This window comes from Lepisosteus platostomus, chromosome 3, assembly GCF_059453375.1.
Source record: "Lepisosteus platostomus isolate fLepPlt1 chromosome 3, fLepPlt1.hap1, whole genome shotgun sequence".
In the NCBI taxonomy this organism is placed as follows: Eukaryota; Metazoa; Chordata; class Actinopteri; order Semionotiformes; family Lepisosteidae; genus Lepisosteus; species Lepisosteus platostomus.
The window spans coordinates 29,477,213-29,500,074 of record NC_142613.1 but is presented as its reverse complement, the minus strand read 5'-3'; the positions used below and the strand labels follow the sequence as shown (position 1 = coordinate 29,500,074).

General features: G+C 37.5%; 1 protein-coding gene across 10 annotated transcripts in view; it reads left to right on the top strand.

The window, feature by feature from the left end:
- The window catches only part of sash1a (SAM and SH3 domain containing 1a), a 498,818-nt gene that overhangs the window by 383,633 nt on the left and 92,323 nt on the right, over positions 1–22,862 (top strand). The window contains exon 1 of one of the 10 annotated variants that reach the window (XM_088625127.1): positions 2,776–3,259. The exons of 7 other annotated variants lie outside the window; for them this stretch is intronic. In XM_088625127.1, coding sequence (XP_088481253.1) covers positions 3,161–3,259 — 99 coding nt within the window. In that variant the 5' untranslated portion in view covers positions 2,776–3,160. Of the gene's footprint in view, positions 1–2,775; positions 3,260–3,359; positions 3,583–22,862 lie in introns of those variants that run through there. 2 more of the 10 variants (XM_088625131.1, XM_088625128.1) reach the window with 2 other exon arrangements.

The following is a 22,862-nucleotide window of genomic DNA, read 5'->3' as shown; positions in this document are numbered from 1 at the left end:
TTCAGTAAAGTGTAGCAAAATAATGTTTCTGTAAAATCTATACTTTCCATCTTCTTATAATTTCACAGATAAGTCTTTAAAAATGCTACATTGGAACTGTTAACACTATGAAACTTTGGATAATCTTTGCAAACAAGGTCGGGGAAAACAGTCAGTCAGTTCATTAAGGTGACAAAAAATGTGTAACGTGCAAATTTTATTTTAGTTGTAAATACATTTTGTTCACACTTCTCCCACAAACTCCAAATCCTGTTTGGCCAACCCCTTGAAGGACAGACGAACTTTGGAGAGAACTAGTCTTATATTTTAAAGGAAGTCAATCTCCATTTTGCAGGGTTTCCAGTAATTTTGAAATGTAAGAAAAGAGAAGAGAATTCCTCTGTGTTAGAGAGGAAAATGCCATCAGCTGCTTTAAACTGTTTTTGCGGCCAGGTGGCAGCTACTGATCTCAGTTTCCCTTCCACGCAAAGATAAGTTTCCTTTTGCCTTAGAATGAAAACTGTACCCTACAGGGTCACATTTTCTTGGCTTTAGTACCACATTACTGCAGTAATCGTGCCTTGGAACGTGTTGAATAGAATCCAGGCTTTGCCAGGTGCTTTTTAATAGACTGAAATGCTTGGCAATGAATTAGTGTAAACCAAAACTGTTAGTGCATTTTAAAAACCTTGCAGGTTTTCTAAAGCTCACAAAGAAGCGAAACAGTAATAGATAGAAAAGCACTCCACCCTCTATACATTGCAAGTTGGCTCCAGTTCATAAGAAGATTGGAGTAGTTTGTTTGCACAGGTTGCCAATGACTATTCCACATTGCGTTACAGGTATAGATGCAAACAAATTTTCCTTCCCTTCACTTCATTATTATTTAAATATTGTAACCCAACGGGGGCTCAGGCGGGCGCCCTTGCCACATTAGGTCGGCCCCCCACCGTCGGGGGCTCGAACCCGGGACTCCCCCGTCTCTCTGCAGTGACCCAGCCCTGTGAGCTATAGAGAGATCTCAGTCTTTTTACAGTAATGTTTAACACTTAAAATGTTTATTTGCTTTCAGGTATGTACAGTAAAAGTGTCTCTAATTAGTAATTAAATCTGCCTCCTTCAATTTTCATTTGCTTACTTTCAAATGTATATTTCCAGCTGCAATGTGTGTATATGTTTTCATTTTTATTGCTTCCAGATGTCCTTAGAGAGGCCTTCCTCTTTAAATTTTGTTTATTTTCACCTCCGCCTTTTGTCAACTCAAATATTGGTTCTTCCTTCTGGTTTCATGGATTGACTGGCCCCTTGAGTCTTTATTGAGTCTCGATGTGGAAGTGTGATTCATTTCATGATGTTTATTTGTTTTATACACAGATTTTTGTTGGAAATGGTGGTTGGCCCTCCATTATCACATCTCATTATTACCCAACAATGCTCACGGGTCTATATGCTTCTATCTTGCAGTTCAGTATTCTGTCCAGGTATGTCTGTTGCTCAGCCTATGTGTTTAGTACCAATCCTGCTTTAAGCCTGGTGCTGAAGCTTTGTTGTGACCTATCCCAGTCAGCCTGAGCTTTGGTGTATTGCTATTTCATTAGCTATAGCTGAGAAGGGGCTTGGGAGTCTTAAGTGAGGAAAAAAGGTTGTTTAAATCAGTTTCATTGATTCAGCTGGATTACAAAAGATGAACAAACTATCCTAATGCTGTTTCTAAAGAGCTTAACACTTTGTGTTTCATTGGAAGGTAAATGTTAATCAAACACCCTTTAAAATAATAATTACATTTAGATTACATACTTGTAATAACTGTGATAGGTTTTGAACTCGTTGTTTTTTTTAAAGAGATACTGGTGAGGATGATCTTTTGGGAAACAAAATATTTACAAAAATGTTAGAGGGTGTTGAATGCGGAATGCAACAGTAAAATTCTACATTGGAGGAGCTAATCGACCTTCCCACATGCTTTACCGAATCCGAATCCAGGTCGCTGGATTTTTTACTGCAGTTCTTCACAAAAAATGTGATAACAGCCATGTTTTAGTGTGGGCCTGTATTTAAGTGCAACTTGGGGATACATATTCCAGAATCAAAAGTTATACATTTGAAACTAGAGATATAACATTGAAGTGGTTGTCGCAGATTATATTTACATGCACTGCTCTTATTTTAGTTTACTTACAAGATACACATGCGAGCAGTATATCATTATTTGTGGAAAATAAGTTCCATGAATAGGACATACAGTATTGTGAGTCATTCATCCAAATTCTTTATCAGAACGCTTTTGTTTTCAAACAATGAACTATAAAGAGATTTGTCTACACCCAGCAGTTCACGAAAAATGAGTAGTTGTATAAAATAAAATAAGTGTATCTTATTCAGATTTTCCATAAAATGTAAAGAGATGTTATCAAAATTATGCTATTAATATGGTAATTACGTTTTACACATTGATTTGCAGTAATATTTGTGAAATAATTTTCAGTCAGCAGACAACAGAGCACCTTCTGTTGCTGAATGCTGTTTCGCTGGGACGAGAGGGAATAGTCATGTGAAGTTGGGGAAGTTCATTTAGGAGGAGGGTTATTGAAAAGTTAGAGAAAAGAAAAATAAACAAACAGTTGAAAGTCATTCTGTACGTGTAAAAAATAATAGGAAAATTTTAGTTATTACGATTTTTACACATGGTAATGTTCGTAGGTTTTCCGTTTGGTGCAAATTTACTTTAACTACTTCGCTGAATTCTCCCCTGCAATTTGATATGGTTCAGGCGCGTGTACAGTTAGTGAGTTTCAGAGAGCTCATCCAGTCAACTTTTAGGAAGGAATGTCAACTTCGCAGATCGGTGACTTCATTCCTAACGCCATTGGAATAAAAACAAATGTGTGGTAGTGAGGAGAAGCCCTTCGAGTAAAAGAGCATATACTGTACGATATACTTTTTATCTTCTTTTGGGTTGTGCAATTTTTCCTCTTTAGGATTACTGTTTTTTTATCTGTGGAACACGTATTGGCATAGGTGCGCAAAGGAATGGTGAAAAATTCAGACGGTGTTACGAGAAAGGCTTGTCTTGGAGAGGTGTTTTCCATCGTGTAAGGGACGCTCCAACTTTTGACAGATCGTTACTTACATGTTGTAAAGTTCCTGCACCGCAGCTTCGCTTAGGCAGATAAGCGAAATAATGGAGGGGGATCAGGCTCCCCCCAGCAAAGAGCAACAGCCAGACGGTAACTCATCTGACAGTTTCTCCAAGCTATGGACAGACGTGATGGGGATGTTGGTAAGTTTTGTGGGGAGCTTGGGGTTGGGGGAGGGGAGACAGGAAGGTAGCCAACTGAGTCAGACTTTTCACTCATGTGTTAACGAAAAGGATTTCAATTGTCTATTTAGTAGTTAACTTACAATGGCACGTAACAGTGACACGCAGAGCGCAGTTTTCAGCAAGACTTGTTAGCACGTTGAAATATCTCAATGTTTTATGTTTTCTAATTGTCGATCTGTTTTGGAATCGTGAATTAGAACTTTTAGTTTGTATGGAAGACGACAGATCTTTTACTCTAAACAGTGTCGTGGGGCTAGTACTTCCAGAGACATCAACGAATGGTAGGTTACATTTACCACCGTTTTAATTGTTCACGAAGTTTTGCAGTCCAGAGTTAAAAGAGACGATATTTTAATATACTTGTAATCTCCCACTTCAATCTGAGCCACAAACCATGGACCTGGAGACAGCCCAACTGAACACAATTGAATAATATTTTAAAATGGGGTTTTAATTGCTCTTCGCTTTGCTTAGTAAGGTATACTTTGTTTAAAATCAACAGTGTGGAACAGTCTTACTTAATGCATACAGTACAATAATCTGTTTTATTGATTTTAAAGAGTGTATTTTGCAGAGAAGATATCAAATTTTTGCTTGTGGATTTAAACACACCTTGTGGTATTGAGATTCATTTCAGTGATTGCTGAAAAATAAACTTGCTATGAAAACTCGAAATATTTTGAGACCTCTTTAGATCATGCATCGAGTAAGTGTCTTCTGTTAAAATATTAGTTTGTTGATTTATAGAAAGCGTGGGGAAGCCTTTTTAGTTCAAACTCAACTTTTACTTAATGGTTAGAAAAAGCTGTATATAAAATGGTTGAAGCTATCGGACTATTGATCGAAGTCCTGATCTGAAAAACACAATGTGATTTCCTTTTGGCTGTGGCCGAAGTATTCGTCCAAGTATTGTGTTATTTAGTGCAATTTGCTGTGGAAGCTGTCGGAACTTAGTTAACGCGACATGTATTCTCAAAGTTTGACATGACTGAGCTTTGATTTAAACCGTTTTGAGTTTAAAATCAGAAACCAAGTTGTTTTGAAGCCACATATTGTACATTTAAGGTTCTGACATTTTAGCTGCATAATCGCTTCGCCAACTGACTCGATGTTTTGTTTAATCCGTTTTCTTAATTTACCAAATAGTAAACTTTGCCTAAAATCATGTTTATTTTTGTGTTGCCTGTTCCATGTGCTCAATTGTAAATGTTCTACTGTAGTGTGCGAGGGAAGAAAGCTTATAAAGTTTGCTAATGATACTCGAAAGAATGAAGAATGATCGAACGAATTCTGACCTATACTGCTTCTAGCGATTGCTATATCAATTGATGATCAATTGATGTCTAACACACCAGGTGGTTTACAGGTTTAACTGTTATAATGTTTGAATAGTTTGGCTTCAGTTTTTTTTTATTAGGTAGCAGTGTATGGACATTCACAGGAAATATATTCCAAGATTATTGGCACTTGAGGTACAGTACTTTTCTGTTTTCACGAGAAGACTCCAGCTCTTTACCATTCCTTTCTTGGAGGATATTCTAATTTTTTGTTTTTGAAAAAGTGAGAAATAAAAACAACTTCAGATTCAGTTGCCGTGCTGTGCTCCCACAAATTATGGTCTTGCTACAGAGGTCCAGCACAACTAGTCATCTAAAGAAAGGGAGTGTGTTTTATTGCAGAATCTGGTAGAAATTGATTCCTGTATTCGATTAAGTAAGCCCATCAACAAAAATAGACCTTTGGAGACATGTTAAGGGTAACTTTGAACTCACTGCAAGATGAGACAAGATGTAGAACATTTTGAAGTTTAAAATCAAAGTTGATTTTCATGCGGGAACACCATGGATTAATATATAATTTCATGTCATGTGTGTTATTTTGCAAAACAACAATCACCAGTCATTTTTCTGTATGTTGTATTTTTTTCTTAAAACGAGTTTTTATCATGCTAATGACATGCTTATTTTTTGTCTTTTTGTTTTTTTCTCGGGAAACAACATCCTTGAAGTTCCTGTCATGTACAGTATATGTAATGAGTGTAAATGTATAACTAAAAATTACTATCTAAAGTGTTGTCCTCTGTATCCTGCCATGTAACTTATTTCAGAGAAATGTTATCATTGTAGTAATTACACAGTGTGTAACCTTAGTGCTTTTCTCTGGGATGATCTGTTTCATATTACAAAATGGTAATCTGGTGTTTCTGTTTGTACAGTTTACAGTTCCTGTTTGTCTTGTTTCATAATGAACATAGAGTGACATTTCAAAATCTGTGCATTGCAGATTATTTTGAAAAAATGCTTTTCGTTAAGTTATACAAAACTGGTGAATAATTACAGTCAGCATAGAAGCTGGTAGCAAGATTGTTTCTCATTCATGTTTCGCCACTCATCTGTTTTTCAGTCCACACCCCCCAGTATGTGGAAAATAACGGGTTTTAGAACAAATCAAGACTTAATAGTACAGCAGAATTAAAACTGGTTGGATGTTTAACATTACCTTACGATCAGGATTGACTTGGCTGTTTACAGATCTAGATTTGTTCACATAACACAAGGTGTTATGGATGAACACTGGAAGTTCATCCAGAGTGTTCAAATTCTGAAAGATTGTGGATTCCTCCATTGATACAGTCTTGTTTTATGCTGAATATCTTAACTAGATATGAACTAAAATTTATTTCTGGAATGTGTGCCTGTTATCTCCAAAAATCTTAAAGTTTCTCTCCTGTATATTAAGACATAAGTGTAAGCAATTATTATGATTATTATTATTATTATTATTATTATTATTATTATTATTATTATTATTATTATTAATAATAATAATAATAATAATAATAACACAGTTGGTATTGTAGACTGCCTTTCCAGGTTATTAAACCTTCCAACTGGAGAATAGTAGGAAACACTTGTTTACCCAACTTATTTGCAGTTGTGGGAATACGAAACAGGCTAACCTGGCTTCTTCCGAGAAATACCTGGGTAACATTCTTTGATCAGTTAGCTAATAACTGCCAAAGGAGCTATATGGGCCAGATGACCTCTTCTTACATGTAACTGTTCTTATGTTCTAACCATTAAGGTAGTCTGATCTTAAAGTTCGAAAGACATAACTAAAAAGGATTATTTGTCTTGATTCTGTAGGGTGGTGTAGGCAGAAGAGGAAGCTATCATGTTTACAGCTGTCTGTTCTCTGTCCCAGTAGCTATCCCACTGACATCCTTATCTTTCAGTGCCAACCATCCTGAATATCCACGATAAAACTTCACAAGGAATAACAAAGATAAATGTTTGGTTGCTTCCTGTTTTATTAAGCTGCTCTTTGGTGGTTTATTATTAAATATTACTTTGGCCCATTACATTGGTGACTTAAAAGAATAAAGAACATTTAGATCCCTTTTGAAACCAAAGTAGTTTGTATTGGATTTTGAGTGTAAAATTATAATTTGTTGATTCAATTGTAAACATTTCCACTGAAATCAAGAAATGTTTGCACTACCATGAAGATTTTATCACTAGTCACCCTTATGGTACATTGCCTTGAAATGTTGAGAGTTGTGTCATTCTAGTAATATATAAACATTTTGTTTCAGAGATACTGCTTGAAGATAGAGGGTGTTCTTTAAAGTTTAAAGTTTCTGTATATAGTTTTCTATTTAAAATGTGTTTACCTACAAATCCCTTTTCTGTCCTGTGCTTCAGGTTAAAAAAAGCCTATTTGTACAGTATATTAACACTGATTAAATACTGTAGTGTGGTTTGGTAATGATGTTAATTTTCCATGTAGGTTTGCCAAATAGTCAGTTCTTCCACCATAATAAAATGGACTTTGTGGTCCCTCTGCCTTTCCTCACATTTTGCTTTCTTTGTCTGTGTGTGAATTAGGTAGTAAATGTAGCTTAACCTTATTGGACTACAGTTAACCTAAAGCTGTATGGTACAGTGAACTAGCAAAAGACACATTTGAAATTTACATTTGCATTTAACATTTGAAACAGCGCACTGCAATTTGTTGCATTGAAACTGTGTTGGAAATAGACATAGTTATTCAGTGTGCAATTGTAATGTTTCCAAGTTTCATTATGTATTTCTCCTGCTGACAATTTAGTTTAATAAAAGCAGGAGCTTAAATTTAGCTTGCATAAGAGGCTAAAAACAATGCCTTTAATTGGCAGAAAGCAGGGTGCATCAAGGGTTGTCCATTATTTGCAATTGGAGCTGGGGGCAGTTTAATTTAAAGTAGAATATTTAAACATAGATACTTTCTGTGGCTTTTTAAAACCTGTTGGAAAGGTTGGCCTTGAGGACTTGTTTGATTAAAGTTGTTTTTTGTATTTTTTTGTCTGCTCTTGTTTGTACATTTAACTGCCTCTGTTGGAGCGGATGCTATGAGGAGAGGTTAGTGTAGAGACATCAGTATACAGATTACCTTATTTCTTGAGTTATATGGCCTAATGAATATCTTGGTCTTTTTGAGGACTGATTATTAGTAGCTGGTTTTATTACCTATCCTGAACTCCTGAGGGACAAACAGCCCTCTGATAATACCAAAAACGTTTAATTTTACTTCTGAAATTTTAGATACATGTTTTCATGTCCTTTTTTTGTTTAAGGCTGTTTCAGTATTTGAATGTGACAGAGCAATGTAATAAAGTGTATTCAAGAATTGGTGGCATTATACCCTGTTGTAAGTGTTAACTGTTAACTATTTTTATGGAACATTCAGAAATACAGATGCAGCCATTCAAAGTGAGCGGTACAGACACGTACCGCAGGTAAGATGACACGGGGTACCGCGGTGCGTGGTTGGTTGACCGACAGGGGCACTCGTGGTCCGTTGGTCTGTCGTAGAAAGACTTACTGTAAACGTCTTTACTGTGCCCGTTGTAGATATTGAATTTTACCACTGAAGGGAAATCTTAGTAGCTGAGCATAAAAAGAATAGGAGCATACTGTAACGCGTGTGAAGGCCATAAACGATATTAATTTTGGAACGTAAACATACAGTATATAGCTGGTCTTGGTACTTTAAAGAAAAAAATACACACCAGTATTCCATTTCTCCCTAAACATTGTAAGCTTCGAAGTCTTTAACTAACGTGATACCGGAGTCAACAAGCATACTTTTAGAATTAGATTAAAAGGGAATATAATATGGAATCGCGTATCTCAAGAATTTAATAACGGTATGATTATATCCGTGTACTGTGGCAGGGCTGTGTAGGGCTGTTTCGCCTGCCTGTTCATGCGAGCTGTCTTGTAGCCTACTGGTCTAGGTGCGTGACTACCAACTGGCAGGTTGTGTGTTCGAATCCAGCTGGTGCTGGACCTTTGAGTTTTATTTATTTATTTTTTAATCGCGTAACATAAACATATTACCGTATGCAAACTGTACTGTATACAATATGTATATGTATATTTAATGTCTTAACTGTGCCCGTTTAAGTATTGAATATTCATATCTAATTTTACCACTGAAGGGAAATCTTTACATAAACATACAGTATATGGCTGGTCTCGGTACTTTAAAGAATAAAATACACACCAGTATTCCATTTCTCCCTAAACATTGTAAGCTTCGAAGTCTTTAACTAACGTGATACCGGAGTCAACAAGCATACTTTTAGAATTTGATTAAAAGGGAATATAATATGGAATCGCGTATCTCAAGAAATTAATAACGATATAATTATATTCATGTTGCAAAAGAACTGCAAGGATGAACTGTCAGAGTGTATATTTTGTCGCAAAGTTGCTGCAAGATGTTAACAGTGAAAAAGGTATTTAGAAATGAGTTATTTCAAGATGAAAAAGAAAACATACACGAAACATGGTTTCATTACGACCAGAATCGGTCTTGAGATATTTTTAACTTGATTTACAGTATTTGAGAGGTATGTCTTAACACCGATACTATAGTGCTTAAGTACTGCTCACGTATATGTTTCTAGGTTTATATTATGCATTTCATACGGTCAAATTACTTTTGAGCAACTAATAAGAAGCGCGAAACGGTATGCGTTTTAGTTTCGTTTTGTGCTGGGACCCGTGGATTGATTAGAGATATCAAGTACATACAAGTCATTTTTTAAATGTTGTAGTTCGTCTTGAAAAAATGTTACGAGTACATCATCTATCAACAATTACACAGGTTCTGTTTCCATATTGCGGATTTTGGTTAGGTATTATCAAATCCAGTGGCGCTGTGTGTTAGTTTACTGAGTCCCATATCACATGGTCTGTGATTGAAACCTGTAAAACCGGTTTAATTCGTCACAGCCAGCACTCTTCAGGTGTGAGGGTCTTCTGCTCAGAATGAAACGCTAAAATGTTTGTGTCTATTCTAATGGTAGTGGGGGCAGGGTGTGTGGGAACAGGTTTGGTTGAAATTGCATTGGAGATCTATGTTCTTCACACGTGAAACATTTTCTCTGAAAGCATTTTCTTCGCAGTTTAACCGATCTTGTTACAGCATGTTACAGTTTACTATTATTAACCATATTAATTTTAAGTGCTTAATGTAAAATCTTGTAAAAATATATTTTCATTGTTCAAATATACATTAAGTCTGACTATCATATAATAAGTTAAATACAAAACTAAAGAAAAAATAGGGTTAAATATAATTCAAAATATTTTTCTAACAATGTTAACTGTTTATGAATAATAAAATGTATTAACTAAGGAGTAGGATGGCACAGTTGTTAGTATGTTTTTTGTTTTGTTTCTTTTTCATAAATACAACAGTAGTACCTGATGTCTCAGTGGCTTTCAAAATTAAATTATGCATGCAAACCTGTGAACTAGAAAGATAACTAAGATATCCATCCATTATATTCCATAATATCCATGAAATATATGGCGCTGAAATATGTGTGACGCAGTGGTGGCCTGACACGGTGAGGTGGCCTGGCAGCTGTGTGATGCAGTGGTGGTCGGGTATGTAGAGGTGCACTGGCAGCTGTGTGTTGTGACGCAGTGGTGGCCTGGCACGGTGAGGTGCGCTGGCAGCTGTGTGATGCAGTGAAAATACCTTTTTCACTGTTAACATCTTGCAGCAACTTTTCGACAAAATATACACTCTGACAGTTCATCCTGCTACCAACATTAAATAAAATAAATCTTAAGATTTCTATATTTATGTCTTTATTTAGTGGTTTCATTAGTGACAAAGGCTAAACTTTCTTGGAAAAATGTATTTTATGTGTTGCGGAAAAAACTGACTTGCTTTAACAAAATATGTTTACAAATCCTTTCACCTGGCATTTTCGTAGTTAGAAATTATGGAACGCTCTGTTAAAAGCAAGGGAGTTTTTATGTCCGTTGCAGTTCTTTTGCAACATGAATATAATTATATCGTTATTAATTTCTTGAGATACGCGATTCCATATTATATTCCCTTTTAATCAAATTCTAAAAGTATGCTTGTTGACTCTGGTATCACGTTAGTTAAAGACTTCGAAGCTTACAATGTTTAGGGAGAAATGGAATACTGGTGTGTATTTTATTCTTTAAAGTACTGAGACCAGCCATATACTGTATGTTTATGTTAAGATTTCCCTTCAGTGGTAAAATTAGATATGAATATTCAATACTTAAACGTGCACAGTTAAGACATTAGATATACATATACATATTGTATACAGTACAGTTTGCATACGGTAATATGTTTATGTTACGCGATTAAAAAATAAATAAATAAAACTCAAAGGTCCAGCACCAGCTGGATTCGAACACACAACCTGCCAGTTGGTAGTCACGCACCTAGACCAGTAGGCTACAAGACAGCTCGCATGAACAGGCAGGCGAAACAGCCCTACACAGCCCTGCCGCAGTACACGGATATAATCATACCGTTATTAAATTCTTGAGATACGCGATTCCATAATATATTCCCTTTTAATCAAATTCTAAAAGTATGCTTGTTGACTCCGGTATCACGTTAGTTAAAGACTTCGAAGCTTACAATGTTTAGGGAGAAATGGAATACTGGTGTGTATTTTTTTCTTTAAAGTGCCGATTCCTGGAACACCCCTCTGAAGACGTTCCATAAAATCTGGTATACGGAAAAGAAAGCGTTGATAAATACAAGTGTCTTTTAATACACTCTTTGCTGTGCTCTTGAGGATCCTTGTGATATTTTAAGCTCTAGTTGAATGATAGGTGTCGCATTTTAAATCATTTTCGTAGTTAGAAATTATGAAACGCCCTGTTAAAAGCAAGGAAGTTTTTATGCCCGTTGAAGTAAAACAAAATGCCTGACAAAGTATGGCTTGGACAGATTCCAAGTGCTTGTACAAATGTGCTAAAGAAATTATACTTTGAGTATACAGCTTGTCCAAAGTCATCCATTATTAATACTATTAGTAATATCTTCAGTAAAGGCTTTGATGCATAAATATTTCTGATAAAGGTAGGTTGTGTACTTTTGTCCAACTGAGCAATCTTGCTTTCATAAAATATACCAACATTTTAATGACTGATGATTAACACGCTGTAATACACAGTTCAAAATTAAAGGCTCAAATGCTGTACATGAGAGGTTAAGCTCCCCCTGGCGGTTTTACAAGGCGACGCCGGATAGTTAGTCACGTGACACACGTGAACTGCGTGATACCCCGGTGGGCGTGTCGCGGTATGCCGCGAAATACCTCACTCATTTTGAATGGCTGCATCTGTATGTCAAGAACAAGGGCTGCAAAAATGCATACAGATGGGTGGAACACTTTCAAATCTGTTTTATTATGAGAATGGCAACTTAGGCCTAAGCCCAAGTATCAAACACGCAGAGTTCAATAGCCTTTGTTTAATGGAGCAAGGCAAAGAATGTCCTTTTTCTGCTTCCAATAAAAATTTTGTAGGTTTGTTATAGAAAGATTTCTTGGAGAATGAGTCAATAAAAGAAAAGCAACATTTGAATTTGCCAGTTCAAGAAAGTAATACGTTTAATTTTGAAACTTTAAACAGTTGTGCTGTCACTACCTGAAAAGACTAAGAAAATATAAGATAAGATCACTTTATTAGCCATATACAATTTCTTGCATTTGGAATTTGTCTTTTTCGCATACCCCAGCTTGCGCTCCACGAGACACACAGACATACAGACGGAGAGAAGCTTGGGGTCAGAGCGCAGGGTCAGCCATTGTACAGCGCTGGAGCAGCTGGGGTTCAGGGCCTTGCTCAGGAGCCCAACAGAGTAGGATTCTTCTGCCGGCTGCGGGATCTGAATCGGCAACCTTCCAGCCCGAGCGCAGATCCTTAGCCACTGACCACCACTCTGCCCCTGAATATGAATTTCTTTTTATCAAAAATCTGTTTTCAGCCTTCCTTTAGAAATCATTATTGTATTTAATATGCTTAGAGCTTAATGTAGAGACCTGCCTTTCATTGCTAACCAGAGAAGCAAAAAAAATATCTCGGCATGTCACAAGTGGTTTTACTGAAAATAATTATCCTTTTTGTGGCTGAGCCAAGCAAATGGATTACTAGGCAAATTAAGAGCTGGGGTGCATTAGATTTTATGCACAAAAATTTTTGCAACAGTGTTTGTACCTAGCAGTGTCTACATTATCTCTCTCATTCACACAGGGCTTTGAGCTCCAAACATACATGGCCATAAAGAAACTATGTAATTGGAGTGCCTTTAAAGGCTTTTGAGCTTATAACACCTATGGGAAAAGTGAATGTATACAGAGGACAAATACTGTATGCCACCTGCTGCTCTGTCAGCATCACGTACAGCAGCATCTTCATTTTCCTGGAGGTCTTCCTTCCCTTTACTAAGCAGGCCCAACCTTTGCTTACAAGGTGCTACAGCTTCTGTCGGTAGACTATTTTACGGCTCACTGTGAGAGGAAGAAGTCTTAAAATTTGCCAATTTAAGAAAACATGGGATCCATACCAAACCTGACACTGCTGTGGCTGTCTCTATTCTATCTAATTGCATCTCCGACATAAAAACATGGATGACTCAGTTTCCTTTATCTTAACTATGACAGCTGAAGTCATGCTTATTGGCACCCCCATCAACTTTGTAAAGCCAATGCTGTAACCCTATCTGTGGATTGTACTGTACTTGAGCTTCAATCCAAATTCAAAAACCTTGGGGTGATATTTGAATCAGGCTTCACATTCAACCCACATTTGCAGCATATTGTCAAAACATCTTTCTTTCACTTCAGAAATATTGCTAGACTATGCCCTATGTTATCATTAACTGTGGCTGAAAAGCTGATCAACACATTTGTCTTCTCCTGAATTGACTGCTGTAATGCTTTACTCTCTGGGGTGTCTTAATCCACATTGAACATACTCCAGTATCTCCAAAATTCGGCAGCCAGAATCCTGACCAGGTCTAGTGCAAGTGACCACATTACTCCTGTCCTGGAGTTGTTGCACTGGCTTCCTGTCAAGTTTTGTGTCGACTTCAATATCCTCATGCTCACCTATAAGGCTCTGCATGGCTTGGCACCTCAGTACCTGTCTGAGGTATTATCTCCCTGCTCCCCACCTCGCAACCTTCGCTCTTCTAGTTCTGGTCTACTATCTGTCTGCCAAGCCCGTCTACACTCTATGGGTAACAGGGCCTTCTCCTGTTATGCTCCAAAGCTCTGGAACTGTATCCCTAAGGATGTCAGAGAGTCACCTTCTCTAAACTCTAATCCAGACTCAAAACCTTCTTCTTTAGAAGAGCCTTTCTTTAACTGTTCTTTACCTCTCTGCTCCTACTGTATTTAGTATCACCATCTACTGTCCTCTCTAACTGTGTATTATCATCCTGTTTACTGTGTATTTTTTATTTGTTAATATTTTTTTATTTCTGTAAGCGCTTTGAGAAGCCACCTTTAAAGGTGCTATATAAAATAAAGTTTATTATTGTTATTTATACCAATGGATTTTTCACAGTTGAGGAAGTAATGTTTATGCAGTAAATATTTAATTTTTGTGTGAGCAGTATTTAATATTTTAAGTGATAATGATAAGTGTAGTAAAACTGTTTGTGTTCTTGATGTAGAATAGGAACCGGCAACTCCAATGTCAATATCCTTTTTAAAGATTTGGATTGGGTTGGTATTTTTCTTTGATAGAAATGTCTGTATGTTATATTGTGATGGCACTACCTGTGAAATAACCTGTGTTTGGTGTGGTTTTTGTTTTCGCTAAAAGCTGTATCTTGTCAATTTGAATAAATGTTGCCCACTACATATCTACTCTAAAAAAATCTCATATCCAAATTGGTTTTTAATTTTAATGCTCTCGCTGTGTTCAAAGTTCCGGGCACTGAGGCTAGCAGTAGAAAGGACATCATCAAAGGTCATGCCAGTTTAGACTAGGGTATAATGTGCCATTGCTTGTTTGTTTTGCAGATAGAGTATCCGTCTTAGCTTCCATTAGGACTAGATTCCACTCTTCTTTCATGAGGGCTATCTGTTTCATAATGCATAAAAACTTAAACATAAGAGATAAGATAAGATCATTTTATTGGCCATGTACAGTTTCTTGTATTAGGAATTTGTCTTTTTGCATATCCCAACTTGCTCTCCATGAGACACACAGGCACACAGACAGGGAGAGTGCAGGGTCAGCCATTTGTCCGGCACCCCTAAAGGGGCCCAACGGAGTAGGATTCCTCTGCCTGCCACGGGATACAAACCAGCAACCTTCCAGCCACATGCGCAGATCCTTAGCCACAGAGACACCGCACTGCCCTGTCTACTGTTGTCTTTTATGTTTAGTTTCAAGGTACTAGTATACCCAAGAGCTAGTGGCTTTCAGAGACTTTGATGGCTTTCGAGACAGCTTTTATTAGGGTGTGTTGTGATGGAAAACTTGTTGCTATAATTACCTGATGCTGGAAGCAGTGCTAAGATTCCTTGTGCATAGGTGTTACACTGTTGGCTGTCCACTATAAAAAAGCCTGGGAAGCACTGGTGTGGTGTTTTCAGCTCTTTTGCCCTTCTTCTCAGTAAAAGATCAATAAGAACCTCCACAAGACTCTCCACAACTGCACAAAGAGATGTTTTTCTTTTTGTCTTTGTCTTTTTGTTACTGGAGACTTCTCTTCTCTTGTCTTACTTCTCATTGTTTTACACTGCAGATTTGCATGAATTGGTCAAGACCTTTTTCATTTGTATCATTCCACAAGCCATGCATCATTATCCCTGGACCTGGAGTGCATTATAAGATTTGTAGGTCACCATTAAATCACCAGTGTCTAAAGGTAGATTTAATCAAATCAGATTTACTTGATTGGTGCAGTGAAAGTTATTTTCAGATAATTTGGATGTAAAATACTCAGCTCTCAAAGACCAAATTTAATATATTGCATAACTGATCAAAAATGTACTTAAACCCACATGACAGGGGCTCTACAGGATGAAGGTTGGTGACCCTTGCCAGAAGAACACCATCACTAGAAGCTTTCAGTTGTATTTGTTTTATTTTGTACTGTGTTATTAGAAGTCTAGTTAGAATACATTTCAGCTTGGCTGACAGATATTAAAAGGTGAAGAGTTTAGGTCTTTTTAAAATCCTTCATATGAATTTGAACCATAGGAATAAAAATGTCCTTTTGTCATGGCTGTATTCAGAGATTATCAGTGATAGTCAGAAATTGCTGGTACTATAAAGATTCATGACAACGCTCAGAACAAGCAGAAACCAGCAGTTTTCTTGACAATGGGCAAGATTCCAAAGCCCTGCATGAACATATAATGAAACTCTTTGAATTAACATGGATTTTAAATTTGTAAACATACTGCTCTTGTATGCTCCCGCTCCCATACCCAGAACATCCCACTGGGTGGGGGCAGAAAGTGACACAAGGTGACTCTTAGTGCTGTTGGTCCTCTGGTAATGCTTATATTGTTGCTTAGCAATTGCCTGTGAGCAGTACTCCAGTATTCAACATTCCAATAGCCCTACTAAAAATGTGGTGAAACACCTTTTATATTTTTCCTTTGAGATTCTGTTGAGGCCAGTGTGTAGCACAGTAGCCTTGGGAGTCCATCTGTGTCCTTCCAATGCATACCTCAAGGTTTTCCTCCCACTCCCTGAAAACATGCAGGTTACGTTTAATTGGTAGGACAATGGTGAAAAGAATCTAGACTTTTGATGGATTGGCATCCCATGTGTGCTCTCTATCCCACCTTGTAACCTATGCCTTTGAGACGGCCTCTGTTTTTTTCTGACACTCACCAAGATTAGTGACTTTCTTAAAATGGATGTGTGGAGGGATTTAGGTCTTTGCAAAATGGGAAGTATAAATTAAAAACTTTAAAAAATTGAATTTGATGTGGATTATATGAGCATGAAACAACATTGTTCACTGTGATCACTGTGTCAGTTTTAATATTCAGAAGCCCGAGTTGTCTTCATTACAAATCTTGCTCGAAAATAGGTCGGTCGGTATACTCCCATGCTTTTGTCACTGAGATTATGGCCCTCCTTTATTTTAGTGCAGCTGATTTCCTCAGGAAGCCCTACTGGAAAAGGGTGGGTCAGCATCAGTACCTCCTGATTTCTTCCCTTGCCTTTTCAGGGAAGAAATGTTGGAATTTTTTTTTTGGCAGACCATCTGCAGGAAGCTGTGCTCATGAGAGAGATTTATAAATCAAAGGCAATGGCAACTTTTTGGCATTGTCAGTGTTGTCAAAGCAGCTTCAGGAAATGACAGGGGTGCCTTTGTTTTTTGTTCAAGAACAATGAGACAGGTTACAAATGAGATGAGGCCAATCCACCCATCGACAGTAGCTCATGTCGTTACTGGTAGCTAATTGAACCAAAAATCATATTCATCGGTTTCTCAATAGAATCCAGGGTAGTAGCTTAGACAACATGGAGAGTCACTAGTTCTAAACTCCCAGAAGTCTTTGTGTAAGATATTGTTTTCTGTTCTCAGTGTTAAATGTACTTCCTTGTGCTTTTGTCCTTTGATACATGTTTTACCGTTTGAGTCTTAAAAGAAGTCCAGTGGTTGACTTTACTGCTCATAGTTATGTTTTGTGTAGTAATGAAAAATTGCACACAGTGTTTTAAAGGTGGTCTTACTATTGCATTTTTTAACTTAATACCCCTTGATTTACATTATATAGTTTAATTATTTTAATTTTATCTTTATTAGCCAGTAGCTATATCACCCTGCAGCTCTCAACTGGCTACCCACTGAAGCTAAGCATGGTTGAGCCAGATTAAGTATCTGGATGGGAGACCTCCTGGGAAGCTGTGGTTGCCGCTGGAAGTGATGTTAGTGGCACCAGCGGAGGGTGCCCACCCAGTGGCGGATTAAGGTGATCAGAGGCCCCTAGACTACATGTTGTGGAGGCCCCCCTCATCCTATTACCAGAAAAAAGTAAGAGAAAGTACTGTAATAATTCAGTGACGTGTTCGGAGTAAGAGCTTGCTACCACCGATTCAAACGGAATGTAACGTGATACATGCATGGATCACTCACATACACAGGGAGCCCAAATACACTCACACTACAAAAGCCTGTTATGTAAGTACTGCAATGCAACTAATAAATCAGAGTCATAGCCAATCTGTGAGCTGACAACAGAAATCATGCGCACACTTACTTTGAAACCGGCAATACACAACAACAAGATCAGCATAGCAGAGACCAATGACCACTCTGTTTGAGCACATTACCTCAAGAACAGCAGAACACTCCCAACTCGTGCAAGTCCATTGCAGTGAATAGACTCAAATCAGTCAAGTAGATTTTTTTTTCTATATGGGCTTTCAAGAAGGGATCAAACTTGCTGATAACTTGGAGGACACCCATGAAATTCCTGTTGTCGGGGCGCCCAAACGTTTTGCTGCGTCCCCTAAAAGGCAGCCCTCGCTCTGCAAACACTTCAACACTGCAACCACCCTTTTCAAGACATTGGTCCAATCTCATATTCATTGTCAAACTGTCTTTTTAGTTCTGACTATTGGACCATTATCAGCACAGTGCATAATGTATGCAACCACAGTCTTTCTATGGCTCTCCGATGCTTTGTGTTCAGCCAAGTGTGCAGTTGCATTTTTCCGGTCACTTTAGCTTGCGATCAGTCTGGACTGATTATCACTGTCCCCAAATAATTTACATGCAAAACAAAACACTGTACATTCCGAAGGGGAAATAGCAGCCATTCTCTTGACACACACTCACCATTTCCGAGTTTTCTTTTGAAGACGGTTTTAGAGAAATGCCTCTTTTGGTGTTTATGTTGTCTTTCTGATGCTGCAACATCCTCATCTTGGTTTTTACACGATTTTGGGCCCAATTTAGCCCAGTATGCTCGCATCTGTTCATCTATTTTACCCCAGCATGCTAAGATTTCCCCCCTTGGCCTTTACCGTGGCCTCCAAATTGTCCCCATGTATGATTGGTTTGCACTTGCCTTGCGATGGAGTGGCACCCCGTCCAGGGTATACGCTGCCTTGATCTTGTTGCTTGCTGGGTAGGCTACGGCTTTCCACCACACTGTATGGTATAAAGCGGTTTGGTAAATGATATGACATTATTTTTAATTCTTCCCCACACTGTCTTTAGAAGACAAATATCAACATAAATATGATTTTTTTTATAGCTTCCTCAAGCTTCCCAACTTTATAAGTTATGATTTGTTTTGTTACCTCCACATGTTGCCAAATGCCATGATGTGCAAAACAGTTTAAAATGCATATTCTGTGAATGATTTCACTGAAACGTTTGCCTATGAGTTTTTGTCTGCTGTATATCAGATCTGATAGATGACTGATCATTTATCTGTCCCTCTGTTCAAGTGTCATTTTAAAGAAAAATATTATAAAGTGTTACTTTTCTGCTCTTACTGAAAACTATCAACATCTTTTGTAAGTGCAGTGATTTTTTTTCTGTTAGTTCCTGACTAAAACTAGTCAAAAGTGACTGGTGACCACCTTCCAATCATTTGTCCCAATATGTATGCCCATTCACCAGAAATGGGATGATTGAATAATAATAATAATAAACTTTATTTTATATAGTGCCTTTAAAGGTGGCTTCTCAAAGCGCTTTACAGGATGACAATAACAATAAATAAGAAGACTACAACAATAAATAAGAAAATTTCACAAGACAGGACACAATTATAATTACAACAATACAACAATAACAATAGAGGAGACCGTGGAAGATGGTATTAAGAAGAGCAGAGGGGTGAAGAATGGAACCAGTTAAGTAAAGGCTTTTCTGAAAAGGAGGGTTTTGAGTCTGGATTTGAAGGAGTTTAGAGAAGGTGACTCTCTAATATCCTTGGGCAAAGAGTTCCAGAGCTTGGGGGCATAGCAGGAGAAGGCCCTGTCGCCCATACAATGTAGACGGGCTTGGGGGACAGTAAGGAGGGCAGAATTTGAAGAGCGGAGGTTGCGAGGTGGGGAGTAGGGCGATAAAAGTTCAGACAGGTATTGAAGTGCCAAGCCATGTAAAGCCTTGTAGGTGAGCATGAGGATTTTAAAGTCTACGCGGAATTTGACCGGAAGCCAGTGCAAGGACTCCAGGATAGGAGTAATGTGAACACTTGCACTAGACCTGGTCAGGATTCTGGCTGCTGAATTTTGGACATACTGCAGCTTGTTCAGAGTAGATTTAGATACCCCAGGGAGCAGAGCATTGCAGTAGTCAATTCGAGAGAATACAAATATGTTGATCAGCTTTTCAGCCACAGTTAATGATAGCATAGGGCGTAGTCTTGCGATATTTCTAAGGTGAAAAAAAGATGTTTTGACAGTATGCTGTACATGTGGGTCGAATGTTAAGCCAGAATCGAATATAACCCCAAGGTTTTTCAATTTTGATTGGAGCTCAAGTACAGAGCCATCTACAGACAGGGTTACAGGACTGGCTTTACGAAGTTGATGGGGGGTACCAATAAGCATGACTTCAGTCTTGTCACAGTTAAGATGAAGGAAGTTTTGAGTCATCCAAATTTTTATGTCAGAGATGCAATTAGATAGAATAGAGACAGCCACATCAGTGTCGGGTTTGGTATGGATGTATATTTGAGTATCGTCAGCCTAAAAATGAAAGCTGAGGCCATGTGATCTTAAAAGCTGACCAAGTGAGGGACACCAGACTTGACAAGACCAATTTCAGACCTGTACCCATTGAGAGAGACAAAGTGACAGCGATCAGTGAGGTAAGACTTAAACCATTTGAGGGCAGTGTCAGAGACTCCAAACACAGTCTCGAGACGAGAAAGCAAGATGTTATGGTCAACAGTGTCAAAGGCAGCACTGAGATCAAGAAGGATGCGTATGGAAAGAGAACCAGAATCAGAAGCTATTAGGAGATCGTTGGTGACTTTGACTAGGGCGGTTTCTGTGCTGTGAAGGTGACGGAAGCATTATTCGTGACATTATTTGTGTTCAAGGTGATTGAACACAAATAATGTTTGAAAATGTCTAAACCAATGCAAAATAATACCCAGAAACAAGCTGAAATTCTTTACTTTTGCCTCATATTTATCTTTTTTTTTTGTTCTGTGCACAAAAAATTACATTTCAGTTTAGTCTCAGTTCTTACGCTTTTTCCTGTATCAACAACTTATGTAATGAATATAAAGGATCTTTTAAATGTGAACACATACATTATTCTTTTTCCTGTTTCTGGGTGAATTTAAAATTTTTATTCATCATGTTTATAAAGTGGTAAACAACATGTTTTGCGATTTTCACAGGCTGATCTCTGCAATAAAATGTAGTAACTGAATGTGATACGGCTTTGTTACAATCCTTATGATTTGCTTGGGTTCTGCAGAAAAACCCAGACACTAATGTCTCACAGTAAACATGAAGCTTTTGTTCAGAAATGTGTTGATTTCAGTTACATGGATTTTTTTTGTAGAGAGCGTTAGGTACCAGTTGCTCATGCACAGCCTTTCCATTTGCAGCAGTCCCAGCTGGTTGCTCATTTGATCGAGCAAAGAAAGCCGACTCAGCTGTTTACAGATAACCTAATAGTCATGCTTGTAATATTTGTTGCAGTAATTGGAAAAACCTTGTACAGGACTTTGTTTTCCAGAAATGAAATGACACTTTTTTAAATGACCATTGAAAAGGGGTGACGCATTCCCAAAGGTGAGCATTAATATTTTTTCATAAGGTTTCTGTTTTGGCATACTTAAAAAATGTCTTCTAGTTGTGATTCTTTTTTCATATGGAAGATGTATATAGTAATACTCAAAGATGCATATTAAGTCACAATGTCAAATAATATGTTTTGTACACTAGTAATATCCCACATTTTATCGTAAACATTTAAAAGACTTGTTAAAAAGATAGCTTTGAAACTTGGTGCTTTTTGAAACTCACTTTCAGTTCCGTAGTTAAATGTTAAGTAGGAGAATGAGTTGTTGGTAGTATTTTTTAACTATATAAATACATTTTTTTTGCCTGAATAAATTGCAGTGGAATGAGACTAAAGCACTTTTTCAGTAAACTCTTAACCTAAGGATGTATTGAAATGGTTTTCAAAGTATAAAGTACATTTATTGTTTTATTGCTGTATTTTCAAACATATAAAGAATTGTTTTTAGACTTAGCTTAGCTTTTAATGCTTTCAGTGTATTTTCAGCAAATTGAGAAATTTCTTTAAATTCTTTTGGTGAATGCTAGGTCTCAGGAAATGTGTGCTCTTAGATTAAAAAGTGTGAACAGTTCTTATCAAATATGTTGGTACCAACACAAAGAGACCATAGTTTGCTTATTTATGGCTGTTTGCCTTGAGGGGGAGACAGGAGCCAAAATAACCTCCCTTGCCTTAGCTTTGTCAGTCTGTAAATTTTAATAATTAAAATGTTCCATTCTTTTTTTCAAGTGTAGCTATAAAAATAACTTTCCTTTTTTTCCCAAAACAAAATATTTGGAAAAAAATATAACTTTTAAGAACTGTCAGAATTACTACTTTCTACAAGTGCGTTATTTCTGAGGCTTTTCAAATAGCCCTGTTTAGATTTGTGACACATTCTTGTGCTTGGTATTTCTTGGAATATCCAGTTATTACCTTGACTTCCCATTACATTACTTTTACCACAAGAGGAAGATGAAGGATCTGTGGATGTACTCTAATACTTCCACCTGTCAGAACCTGTTGTGTTGTTGGGAGGAGCGGTGCATCTCTCTTCGATGAAGTAGGTAGCTGCATCAGCATTTGTACGCTACAAAGGAACAAGTAAAGGTTTATTCGATGCTTAGAAGAAAAGAAACACAACATTTCAGCTGTGGAGCCTTCTTCGGGTGTGAGACAGAGGAAAGTAGACGGCTAATAAAGCATGGGAGAACAAAAGCTAGGAGTGTTGAGGAGGCAGGAGCAGGAGAGAAGCAGAGTGGGCACTGAGATGGTATGAATTGGAGAGAGGTGAAGACTGGTGTGAAGTCAAAACCTGCAAATGAACAGACAGGATTAGAAGGAAACGAGTCTTATCGTTGAGAAAAGGGGAATGGTGTGATTCTAGTTTCAGGATAATTGATGTCAAGGCTCATTAGTGTTTGCAGACGGCTGACAGATCCAGGAAAACAAATGGCTACTTAACCCTGGACAATTGTTTTCA